This window comes from Lolium perenne, chromosome 5 (assembly GCF_019359855.2).
Source record: "Lolium perenne isolate Kyuss_39 chromosome 5, Kyuss_2.0, whole genome shotgun sequence".
In the NCBI taxonomy this organism is placed as follows: Eukaryota; Viridiplantae; Streptophyta; class Magnoliopsida; order Poales; family Poaceae; genus Lolium; species Lolium perenne.
The window spans coordinates 178,113,085-178,126,683 of record NC_067248.2 but is presented as its reverse complement, the minus strand read 5'-3'; the positions used below and the strand labels follow the sequence as shown (position 1 = coordinate 178,126,683).

Sequence of the window (13,599 nt, the reverse complement as noted above, 5' to 3'; positions counted from 1 at the left end):
TGGAGATGGATGATGAACAACTTGCTAGACTGAAGCGTGTAGTTTGTAAGCACAACCCAAGTAGACCCCTCTATGTCTTCACCATAAAAAATTCAATCATCATCAAGGGCAAAGCCAAAATGGTAATCAATTTTTGAATAAATCATAAGCCATCATTATTGTCCAAGCGTATGTCAAATTTTTTTGCTAACAAATGATTGCTCATTGACTCCTTTTGCAGTACTTCTCAAAGGCCTACACCATGGAGTACATTGTGAAGAATCTGAAATTACCATCCGAAATTCAAGTCTTTTCCAGGAATAGAAAAGTTGCTAAAGTTAGGATGGTCTTGAGCAAAGTAGGGAAAACTGCCATGATTACCTCAAATTGGATGGATGTTGTGAAGCAAAATAAGATGCAAGTTGGTGACATCTACATATTCTGGTTTCGTGGTAGCAAGGAGGGTGGTCTGAAGCTCCTAGTTGATCAACTATGAAATCACCACGTATTTTAAATGCTTACACATGACAACTGTGTCATGAAACATGGACATTAGTGTGTGCTACATATTATGTTTGATTAATTGTTAACGCATGTTTTATTGTCATGACATTAGTGTGTGCTGCATATTATGTTTCAATAATGATTTACGCATGTTTTATTGTCATGAAATAGTGGTGTTTGCTATTAATCGATCACATAAGCACTGCATAAAAAGTGGCGTCATCATGCACCAAATCTAGGCCATATTGCGTAGCTTCAAGCTGTGCAGGGCCGCGTAAAAAGGTAGCCCATTTCGGTGTGTTCCCACATAACGTGATTTAATTTCTTTGGGCGATTTGCCATTTTTTGTGCAGGGCAGTTCACACCGAGTCATCTTCCCTCCCCTTCTTTCTCCTCCTCATTTGCCATTTATTCTGCAGTGCATTTCCCACCGATTCATCTTCCCTCCCCTTCTTTCTCCTCCTTTCTCCACACCTGCCCTCTTCGTCTACCTCTCGAAATGGACCAGAAAGAGAGTTCAGCAATCACAAGACCGACATGGATCAGGAAAGGGAGGTTAGCAATCAGAGCGATGACACGGATCGGGAATGGGAGGTTACCAGTCTAAAACTGAAATCCAGGAAGATTGTCGCACATCAAACTGAGATTGAGGTTGTCTACACCGACGACAACCATAAAGCAGCCGAGATTGTGGACATGTACGAGCGGTGGTTGAGCAAGGATGAATACAAGTTCATGGGCCTGGACTTCGAGTACATCGCGACCCGGAGTACAAAGGTGACTATCGGATCGCCGTCGTCCAAGCGGCGATGAAAGATCACGTATTGGTCTACCAATGGTCAAGGTATGTATATTTGATTTTTACGGTGGCTCTTGCAAACTTGAAATATGAAACCCGGTTTTACATAACCTCTATCATCTTGATTTGATGCTTCATGCTAGTTCATTTCTGTGATTTGATATTTTTGATGTGGTTACTTAGTTGTTATTTAGTTACTCATGTGCTCGTAGTTATGGTAAATCCCCTCACAAACATAGTCTTGGTACTCATTCATCTTTAAGGATAAAATCTGAACTTCTAAATCCATTTGAATGTACTGATATGAACCATGATATGTACTTCCATTCAAGTTCGGACAAAAATGTTAAATGACACGTAGGAATGAAATATTATCACATAATTTCATTGCATTTCACAACTCAATTTCAGCATTTTTTCCCAACAATATTTTACCAGCTTAATCTTTTCCATTTTTATGGTGGAGCGATAGCCAACCGTGGTGTCCCAAACTCATGGATTTCCTACGCAGTGGTGTCCACTTTGCTAGCGTCGATATCGAAATGACAGAATAGCAATGCGGCGAAGTTGAAATAATGAGATACCAAATGAGTAAAACATCGATCTGAAGGACTTGTTCCAGCTTGAACGCGACAGGATCGGGATGGCTGACATGGCAGCCGCACTCATCGATATGAGCTACAAAGGAATGAAGAAAGAATTCCCATCTCTGTCAGCACAAGTTACGGGAGAAGAATCCCTCGATGAAATTAATCTGGAGTATGCAGCCGAGAGATGGGTTTGTGGCGTACAAACGGTACCCTATAATCCGTCAATGGACCTCTGGTCTGCGCCAGCGGCTCCCTCCGCAAGCAACACCAATCGCATTGCAACCCGGTTCAACGGGCGGCACAAAGGCTTCTTCATCGAGCAGCGACAAAGGAAAAGAATTGGCTGGCACCAAGCGCCCAAGTGGGGATGAAGCGTGGACACACACTCGCATCAGCGATGGGCATGAATATTGGACTGCCGCGTCTGGAGTTTTCCCATGTGTTATCAAACAAGCCCTCCTCGTTTCGTGGGGGCCACCGGGACGAGTGGCCGAGAGGAGAAGAAGCCGAAGATAGATTGGAGTGGTGCTGCCCCAAACACACCCTAGATAGATCTATGTTCGTGAAGTGTGTATGTTGATACTACGGTTTTGTAAATGGGTTGAACTACTTGACTAAATGCAAAGTGTGTGTGTGCACCTGAAAAAATCTTCAACGAAATTGATGTGTGTACGTGAAAAATTCTAGTGTGTGTGAGTGTGTAGCTGAAAAAAGGCTACTATGTTGGTGTATGATTCTTTACAAATGCAAAGCGTGTGTCTACACCTGAAAAAATCGCACAACGAAAATGATACCGACTTGGTACCTTGTGTTTGTGTATGTAGCTTAAATGTTACTTTCAGTGTTTGTGTGCAACTGAAAAATCATCAAGAAATCATGATCAAAAAATATGTACGTGTGTGTCTGTATGTGCACCTCAATAAAACAAGAAACAAGAATATATGATTAAGCAAACAAAATAATAGGATAGCCATATGTCTTGAACAAAACGAAAAAAGTATTCATGGTCACTTGACAACATAACATAGTTGATAGAAGGAAAAAAGCTATTCATGGTCAGGAAACCTTCTTCGGGACTAAAACCTAACCACTCAAACTTTTATCTTCCATTTTCTATGTCTTCTTGTTGATCCTGGAAGCGACGGACCGAATTCTCTCTTTCACCATCTCTAACGTGTTCGAAGGTGATAACATCATTTCAGCGACAATTCGTCTTCGCCTTCCATTAATTTTGATCTAAACAATATTACGAAATATGGGTTAGATGTAACACATTTTTGTTAATCCAAGGGTGTACATACAGACGATTTTTAACAAACCTGTGAAATCTCTGCAGTCATCCGGTCCCCATCCCAATGCTCCATGCATTCCATCACAAACAATCCACAAGAGTTCCTGTTGTAAATGCAAAATCTCGATAACGTTAATCCTCTCATGTATTGATCATAAACTTAAATTGGTGTAACATTAACTCACCCGTCATGTTGTTGCGGCATGTCGTACTCTAATATCGGCCACTTTGAAACGTCGGGATGATTTCCACTCGTGACTTCGTTGGCCACTTGCATGTCATCTGCAATTTGGCGCCGCCTTAGAGAGATAACAGTTATGCTAATTTGCGCAATTCAGTGTGTTACAAGTAATGTGGACAATTTGTTTTTCACTTACAAGTGCCTCAACAGTCTCCAACGTAAACTCTAGAGGATAAAGCGAGTCGAGAACTTGGAATTCTTGCTTCGGTGTGTGCATGACAACGGTCGTCCAGTGTGTATTGCCAATGTTGAGTGGAAAATAAAACTGCAAAAAATTAGAACATATGAAAAAAATGAGATGTCATTCGGCAAGTTTATTAGCAGAGTACTACAATATTTTATAACAATCATATATTACGTACCTTGTCACGGACGGTGTATTCCGTCAACACTCTACCAACCGCGCCAGATCTTACCATCGCGCTATCCATGTTCTTGCTGGATTCTTTGGGTTTGTCTCCGGCAATTGCCCGGTCTACTAGATATTTTGATCTCCATGCTGGACACAAGAAGCGATCATCCCCAACACGGAGGTTCAAATGCCCAATGTAACCATCAATGACCTGCGAATAACATAATGACATTATATGTTAATAACATACATGTAAATATTAAATGTATGGAATAGATGTGTTCTACACACTTACATCATCGGACAACCATTTTTCGTCGAGAACAACACGTAGCCGCTCAGCGTTAACTTCATCGCCCCTGGCACTCCGGTAAACATTCTTTTTTTTGTGCTGGTCTGAGCGAGATGCAAGCTCGAGGAAGACTATAGCTGCGTCTACAAGTTCAGCCGTCAAATCGCATGATGCATCCGGTTTTGCATTTTTATCTCTGCTCCAGATTTATCATCGAAATTCAGAGCTGCATGCATATGAAAATGATTAGCAAATACAACATTTCTTATAGAGAATATTAAAAATAATGGGACAAATAAACTACCTTTTGTGGATGAACCACGGACTTGACGCTTGGTGCGTCTGTCTAGAGCATAGGGAGATTGAAATTTTTTGGGAATTGTTCGCTTCCTCTTCCCAGCCAACTCATCTTCCTTTGATTTAGATAAGAACTTGCTAATACTTACTGCGTCGAGATCAATTTCTGAATCTGATGTCACCGGATCAGCATTTTCAATGATGAACGGATTATCCGGTGTGCTACCAACATCGCCAAATGGCTTTCCTGCTGGAGTACCATTCAGTCCACCAGCCTTGTCAGGTGTGCGCATAGCATCATTTGCATTCTTGGTAGTACCATTCTTAGCGAGGCTCCTTTAATTTTTTCCAATTTATCAACTTCATCAGCCAGGTTCATGTCAATGATACGAATAGAATCTCCACCTCTGCTGAATCGCTCTCTTCCTTGTACATGAACTCTTTTTTATCACGAGGGCCGTTCCGGAAAGAGTTGACATCTTCCTGGTCCTCCATGTTACCGGAAACCGGTGCGGCTGCTGGTTTGTAAGTCACGCCTTCCTTATTAAACATCTCCAATGTTCTCTGCAACACAAAAATATATAAGTTCATGAACGATTGCATTTTCAATAACAAAAGAAAATGACACAACAATTAGGCGTTTCACCTGAGCACATAAGGCAGGGATGGTAGCCAACATCTTCTGCAATTGTGCATCTAGGTAACCCGTTAAACGATTTATCAGAATTTCCGTCTGACCGTTATCAATGGGTTTTGGAGCCTGTTTCTTTTTTGGAACAGCACTCGCGGGCTTGGCGTTATTCTGATGAGCAGCCATAGGATCTGGCACAACTGGCTCCATCATCCGATACTCTTCAGTGATATTTTCATCAATCTGCACGTTATATAATGCAAGAGTTAAGTACTACAGTTTTGAATTGATTATTTACAAAATTAAGTGTGCCTATTCGTAACACTGAAATTAGTACCTTCACGTTACCACGACCTCGACCATTCTCATAGTCAAAATTGTCTCTCCGCGTGGCAGCTGCTTCATTCCAGTTCCTCATTAGAGGGCGCATGGACATTTAGGATTAAATGCACGATCGCCTTCTAGCGGTGACATTTTTCCCAAGACAAGTCTTGCATGCATGTAAACAAAGGAGAGTAAATTAATTATCTATACGTGAAAAATGCGGTGAGATGTAGTATGCACAACACTCCGACATAAGACCATACATACCCTGCAACATTCCTAAGTTCCCTTTTGGCCACCTTGTGGATTTGTCTACCTTTTCTTACCAGCCTAATGCTATCCAACAGAACCCTAAGAGTGAATGCATTCCAATTGATTTTTGAGATTCGGTTCACATCTTCTACTAGTGCATAGAACTTGTGTGGGACAATCTTCGTCGCCATAGGAGCAAGTACTATTCCCAGAAGCACTAGCACTACCCTCCTCAGGAAGTCATCATCGGCAAGTTTACTTTTAATGATGTCATCAATTAATTCGTCGATAATGATGTTACCGGTTGATTTGCTTATGAACTGTGGTGGGATGCGATGCTTCACGTCTTCACCTTCCTCGGTAAGTATTTCCCCAGCAGAAAATCCTTCATTAACCAGACCAAGGAGACACTCAACATCAACAAAACCAAGAGACACCACGCCATTGTTCTCTCCTATTTCGAATGTACCAGTGGCAGGGTCAAAAACATCAAGCATGAACCTGGAACAAAAATGAAGATGAATCAATAAGTACTATGCAAAAATAATCCACGAATTACAAATGACATATGAACATGTGATGAAATATTACGTAATATACATGTGAGAAGGTGTACCTGATCAATATTGTACGCATCTTCACAGAAGGAATCATCATCATACTTCTTAAATTAGTTAGAGCTAGTCTAGCACGTTGATCCACGGTAAGACGGGCCATGAGCCTACACCATTTTTCAATGTTGCAGCAAACTTCACCCCTAAGCTCGTCCATTCTATCAAGGAAAAACACTATATTACGAAAGTAATATGTCACGTACAAAAAACTAAATTAAATGTGCAAGAGGGAGACTTGAATACAACATGATTTTACATACGATGCGTGGGATGACATTATTAATTGTACATACGATGTGTGAGATGATATGCTTTCAACAGACAAATCATGGTGAAATTTTATACAAAAAAATTGAGAGCAAACATCTGCCCGGCCTATATATGAAACCCCTCAATAAAATTTACATCTTAAAAACTGATAATTGCAGTGTTTGCTATTTTCATGCTACAAGAGCGATGCATATATAGGAAAACTGCTGACAAAGGATCGACTGGATCCGACGTATTCGGGCATGAAGTCACGTTAAAGTTTTACTTAACCTAAACAAATTGACTACAGGTGTGCACATGCATGCACACAACCAGCACAACAACTCCAAGTCCTAATCAGATTCAACACTTAAGAAAATTATTCTAACAACTGCAAATATGAAGACACACGGCGACTCTAGAGGAGGGGCGACTCTAGAGGAGCGGCGACTCTAGAGGAGCGGCGACTCTAAACTATACAAATTTTAGTTGCTTCATACGATGTAGATACGAAGGTCTTGATGTGTACTTACTTGACGAGGCAGTGTTGGAACCGTCTTGGTCTGTCTCCGATGAGATCTAGGTGACGGTGTTGGGCCTGGCGTGGAGAAGATTCCTGGGTACGGCGGTCTCAGGTGAGGGTGCCTTGCAGATGGCGGCGGTGGCGGGGATGAGAGCCTTGGAGACGGAGGAGGCGAGAAGAATAGAGAGGGCGACTGCGCGGGCGGTGACGGTGGCGGTGGCGGCGGGCAGCTAGGGTTTGCACGATCTCAATGACGGCAAAGACGAACACCTTTTTATAGGCCGACCACGTCGTCCGTCATTTCCGGAACATGCCATGCGCAAACCATGCACGATAAGATCGTGGCGCGCGTGAAGATCGTAATGGTGCGTTTCCATCCGCCGTTTCGGGTTGTGCCTTTTTTTAATAACATTTTTTCACTTTCATTATTGTTGCATATGGCATTTTGGTTGGTCCATGTTGGGCCAACGAAATTAAACAACAACATTATAGTCTATACTTATCATGAACAATGTTGATATGTAAATATGGACAACATTAATAAAATATGTTTTACCTTGGATGGGATCACCATTTTGACCCATTTTGACCCTAAAACCCTAGTATCGGCACCTCCCAACCATGGGATCACCATGAATGAAAAAACCAACCTACAAAGAGCAATCCAAAAAGGGTGGGGCACACCACCATGCACAAGTGTGCCAAATATTGGCCCCATCCAAGGTGGTTGGGTATGTTTTAGGCCATGGTAGACCCAATTTGACACTAAAACCCTTGTATCGGCACCTCCCAACCATGGGATAACCATGAATGAAAAAACCAACCTACAAAGAGCAATTAAAAAAGGGTGGGGCACACCACCATGCACAAGTGTGCCAAATATTGGCCCCATCCAAGGTGGTTTGGTATGTTTTAGGCCATGGTAGACCCATTTTGACCCTAAAACCCTAGTATCGGCACCTCCCAACCATGGGATCACCATGAATGCAAAAACCAACCTAGAAAGAGAAATTAAAAAAGGGTGGGGCACACCACCATGCACAAGTGTGCCAAATATTGGCCCCATCCAAGGTGGTTTGATATGTTTTAGGCCATGGTAGACCCATTTTGACCCTAAAACCCTAGTATCGGCACCTCCCAACCATGGGATCACCATGAATGCAAAAACCAACCTACAAAGAGAAATTTAAAAAGGGTGGGGCACACCACCATGCACAAGTGTGCCAAATATTGGCCCCATCCAAGGTGGTTTGATATGTTTTAGGCCATGGTAGACCCATTTTGACCCTAAAACCCTAGTATCGGCACCTCCCAACCATGGGATCACCATGAATGCAAAAACCAACCTAGAAAGAGAAATTAAAAAGGGTGGGGCACACCACCATGCACAAGTGTGCCAAATATTGGCCCCATCCAAGGTGGTTTGATATGTTTTAGGCCATGGTAGACCCATTTTGACCCTAAAACCCTAGTATCGGCACCTCCCAACCATGGGATCACCATGAATGCAAAAACCAACCTACAAAGAGAAATTAAAAAGGGTGGGGCACACCACCATGCACAAGTGTGCCAAATATTGGCCCCATCCAAGGTGGTTTGATATGTTTTAGGCCATGGTAGACCCATTTTGACCCTAAAACCCTAGTATCGGCACCTCCCAACCATGGGATCACCATGAATGCAAAAACCAACCTACAAAGAGCAATTAAAAAAGGGTGGGGCACACCACCATGCACAAGTGTGCCAAATATTGGCCCCATCCAAGGTGGTTGCATATTTTTTAGGCCATGGTAGACCCATTTTGACCCTAAAACCCTAGTATCGGCACCTCCCAACCATGGGATCACCATGAATGCAAAAACCAACCTACAAAGAGCAATTAAAAATGGTTGGCGCACACCACCATGCACAAGTGTGCCAAATATTGGCCCCATCCAAGGTGGTTTGGTATGTTTTAGGCCATGGTAGACCCATTTTGACCCTAAAACCCTTGTATCGGCACCTCCCAACCATGGGATCACCATGAATGTAAAAAGCAACCTACAAAGAGCAAGCCAAAAAGGGTGGGGCACACCACCATGCACAAGTGTGCCAAATATTGGCCCCATCCAAGGTGGTTTGATATTTTTTAGGCCATGGTAGACCCATTTTGACCCTAAAACCCTAGTATCGGCACCTCCCAACCATGGGATCACCATGAATGCAAAAACCAACCTACAAAGAGCAATTAAAAAAGGGTGGGGCACACCACCATGCACAAGTGTGACAAATATTGGCCCCATCCAAGGTGGTTGGGTATGTTTTAGGCCATGGTAGACCCATTTTGACCCTAAAACCCTTGTATCGGCACCTCCCAACCATGGGATCACCATGAATGAAAAAACCAACCTACAAAGAGCAATTAAAAAAGGGTGGGGCACACCACCATGCACAAGTGTGCCAAATATTGGCCCCATCCAAGGTGGTTTGGTATGTTTTAGGCCATGGTAGACCCATTTTGACCCTAAAACCCTAGTATCGGCACCTCCCAACCATGGGATCACCATGAATGCAAAAACCAACCTAGAAAGAGAAATTAAAAAAGGGTGGGTCACACCACCATGCACAAGTGTGCCAAATATTGGCCCCATCCAAGGTGGTTTGATATGTTTTAGGCCATGGTAGACCCATTTTGACCCTAAAACCCTAGTATCGGCACCTCCCAACCATGGGATCACCATGAATGCAAAAACCAACCTACAAAGAGAAATTTAAAAAGGGTGGGGCACACCACCATGCACAAGTGTGCCAAATATTGGCCCCATCCAAGGTGGTTTGATATGTTTTAGGCCATGGTAGACCCATTTTGACCCTAAAACCCTAGTATCGGCACCTCCCAACCATGGGATCACTGATGTCTACGTTCCCCCTCCTTTCCTGTAGACAGTGTTGGGCCTCCAAGAGCAGAGGTTTGTAGAACAGCAGCAAGTTTTCCCTTAAGTGGATCACCCAAGGTTTATCGAACTCAGGGAGGAAGAGGTCAAAGATATCCCTCTCATGCAACCCTGCAACCACAAAGCAAGAAGTCTCTTGTGTCCCCAACACACCTAATAGGTGCACTAGTTCGGCGAAGAGATAGTGAAATACAGGTGGTATGAATATATATGAGCAGTAGCAACGGTGCCAGAAAATAGCTTGCGGGCGTGTAGTTGATGGTGGTAGTATTGCAGCAGCAGTAAAACAGTAAACAAGCAGTAGTAACGCAGCAGTATTTAGGAACAAGGCCTAGGGATTAGACTTTCACTAGTGGACACTCTCAACATTGATCACATAACAGAATAGATAAATGCATACTCTACACTTTTGTTGGATGATGAACACATTGCGTAGGATTACACGAACCCTCAATGCCGGAGTTAACAAGCTCCACAATAATGCTCATATTTAAGTAACCTTATAGTGTAAGATAGATCAACAGACTAAACCAAGTACTAACATAGCATGCACACTGTCACCTTCATGCATATGTAGGAGGAATAGATCACATCAATATTATCATAGCAATAGTTAACTTCGCAATCTACAAGAGATCATGATCATAGCATAAACCAAGTACTAACACGGTGCACACACTGTCACCTTTACACACGTGCAGGAGGAATAGAACTACTTTAATAACTTTGCTAGAGTAGCACATAGATAAATTGTGATACAAACTCATATGAATCTCAATCATGTAAAGCAGCTCATGAGATTATTGTATTGAGGTACATGAGAGAGATGAACCACATAGCTACCGGTACAGCCCCGAGCCTCGATGGAGAACTACTCCCTCCTCATGGGAGCAGCAGCGGTGATGAAGATGGCGGTGAAGATGGCAGCGGTGTCGATGGAGAAGCCTTCCGGGGGCACTTCCCCGTTCCGGCAGCGTGCCGGGAAGAGACTCTGTCCCCGGATCTTGGCTTCGCGATGGCGGCGGCTCTGGAAGGTTTCTGTGGTTTCGTCGAACGCCCCAGTGGTTTCTGATCCAGGGGCTTTATATAGGCGAAGAGGCGGCGCAGAGGGGGCTGACGGGGGGCCAAACTATAGGCGGCGCGGCCCCCTCGGCCGCGCCAGCCTGAGTTTGGTGGGCCTGTGGCCCCCTCCGACCTCTCTGGTGTGTTCTGGATGCTTCCGGGATTCTAAGATCTTTGGCGTTGATTTCGTCCGATTCCGAGAATATTTCGTTACTAGGATTTCTGAAACCAAAAACAGCGAGAAAACGAGAGCGGCACTTCAGCATCTTGTTAATAGGTTAGTTCCAGAAAATGCACGAATATGACATAAAGTGTGCATAAAACATGTAGATAACATCAATAATGTGGCATGGAACATAAGAAATTATCGATACGTCTGAGACGTATCAGCATCCCCAAGCTTAGTTCTGCTCGTCCCGAGCGGTAAAACGATAACACGTATAATTTCTGGAGTGACATGCCATCATAACCTTGATCATACTATTTGTAAAGCATATGTAGTGAATGCAGCGATCAAAACAATGGTAATGACATGAGTAAACAACTGAATCATAAAGCAAAGACTTTTCATGAATAGCACTTCAAGACAAGCATCAATAAGTCTTGCATAAGAGTTAACTCATAAAGCAATAATTCATAGTAAAGGCATTGAAGCAACACAAAGGAAGATTAAGTTTCAGCGGTTGCTTTCAACTTGTAACATGTATATCTCATGGATATTGTCAACATAGAGTAATATAACAAATGCAATATGCAAGTATGTAGGAATCAATGCACAGTTCACACAAGTGTTTGCTTCTTGAGGTGGAGAGAAATAGGTGAACTGACTCAACATTGAAAGTAAAAGAATGGTCCTCCATAGAGGAAAAGCATCGATTGCTATATTTGTGCTAGAGCTTTGATTTTGAAAACATGAAACAATTTTGTCAACGGTAGTAATAAAGCATATGTATCATGTAAATTATATCTTACACGTTGCAAGCCTCATGCATAGTATACTAATAGTGCCCGCACCTTGTCCTAATTAGCTTGGACTACCGGATCATCACAATGCACATGTTTTAACCAAGTGTCACAAAGGGGTACCTCTATGCCGCCTGTACAAAGGTCTAAGGAGAAAGCTCGCATTGGATTTCTCGCTATTGATTATTCTCAACATGTGATGAAATATTACGTAATATACATGTGAGAAGGTGTACCTGATCAATATTGTACGCATCTTCACAGAAGGAATCATCATCATACTTCTTAAATTAGTTAGAGCTAGTCTAGCACGTTGATCCACGGTAAGACGGGCCATGAGCCTACACCATTTTTCGATGTTGCAGCAAACTTCACCCCTAAGCTCGTCCATTCTATCAAGGAAAAACACTATATTACGAAAGTAATATGTCACGTACAAAAAACTAAATTAAATGTGCAAGAGGGAGACTTGAATACAACATGATTTTACATACGATGCGTGGGATGACATTATTAATTGTACATACGATGTGTGAGATGATATGCTTTCAACAGACAAATCATGGTGAAATTTTATACAAAAAAATTGAGAGCAAACATCTGCCCGGCCTATATATGAAACCCCTCAATAAAATTTACATCTTAAAAACCGATAATTGCAGTGTTTGCTATTTTCATGCTACAAGAGCGATGCATATATAGGAAAACTGCTGACAAAGGATCGACTGGATCCGACGTATTCGGGCATGAAGTCACGTTAAAGTTTTACTTAACCTAAACGAATTGACTACAGGTGTGCACATGCATGCACACAACCAGCACAACAACTCCAAGTCCTAATCAGATTCAACACTTAAGAAAATTATTCTAACAACTGCAAATATGAAGACACACGGCGACTCTAGAGGAGGGCGACTCTAGAGGAGCGGCGACTCTAGAGGAGCGGCGACTCTAAACTATACAAATTTTAGTTGCTAAATAAGATGTAGATACGAAGGTCTTGATGTTTACTTACTAGACTAGTCAGTGTTGGAAACGTCTTGGTCTGTCTCCGATGAGATCTAGGTGACGGTGTTGGGCACGGCGTGGAGAAGATTCCTGGGTACGGCGGTCTCAGGTGAGGGTGCCTTGCGGATGGCGGCGGTGGCGGGGATGAGAGCCTTGGAGACGGAGGAGGCGAGAAGAATAGAGAGAGATGCGGCGCGGGCGGTGGCGGTGGCGGTGGCGGCGGCTGTAGCTAGGGTTTGCACGATCTCAATGACGGCAGCACGAACACCTTTTTATAGGCCGACCACGTCGTCCGTCATTTCCGAACATGCCATGCGCAAACCATGCACGATAAGATCGTGGCGCGCGTGAAGATCGTAATGGTGCGTTTCCATCCGCCGTTTCGGGTTGTGCCTTTTTTTAATAACATTTTTTCACTTTCATTATTGTTGCATATGGCATTTTGGTTGGTCCATGTTGGGCCAACGAAATTAAACAACAAAATTATAGTCTATACTTATCATGAACAATGTTGATATGTAAATATGGACAACATTAATAAAATATGTTTTACCTTGGATGGGATCACCATTTTGACCCATTTTGACCCTAAACCCTAGTATCGGCACCTCCCAACCATGGGATCACCATGAATGAAAAAACCAACCTACAAAGAGCAATCCAAAAAGGGTGGGGCACACCACCATGCACAAGTG

The 13,599-nt window shown here is 43.0% G+C and overlaps 1 protein-coding gene across 1 annotated transcript; it reads right to left on the bottom strand.

The window, feature by feature from the left end:
- Positions 1-2,985: 2,985 nt before the first annotated feature.
- LOC139831672 (uncharacterized) lies at positions 2,986-6,269 on the bottom strand. The gene is made up of 12 exons (XM_071820987.1): positions 6,169-6,269; positions 5,854-6,053; positions 5,314-5,372; positions 4,992-5,219; positions 4,779-4,909; positions 4,353-4,681; positions 4,052-4,191; positions 3,767-3,967; positions 3,537-3,669; positions 3,349-3,445; positions 3,192-3,267; positions 2,986-3,108 (listed from the first exon to the last, which is right to left on the bottom strand). Exons 1-12 carry the CDS (start codon positions 6,267-6,269, stop codon positions 2,986-2,988), a joined length of 1,818 nt encoding a protein of 605 aa, XP_071677088.1.
- Positions 6,270-13,599: the final 7,330 nt, after the last annotated feature.

Coding starts and splice junctions, on each gene's coding strand:
- LOC139831672 (XM_071820987.1), bottom strand. CDS start 6,269: ATGGCCCGTCTTACCGTGGATCAACGTGCTAGACTAGCTCTAACTAAT. Junction 5,373..5,853: donor GTTCATAAGCAAATCAACCG/GTAACATCATTA, acceptor GGAATGAAGCAG/CTGCCACGCGGAGAGACAAT. Junction 5,220..5,313: donor GAGGTCGTGGTAACGTGAAG/GTACTAATTTCA, acceptor TATAACGTGCAG/ATTGATGAAAATATCACTGA.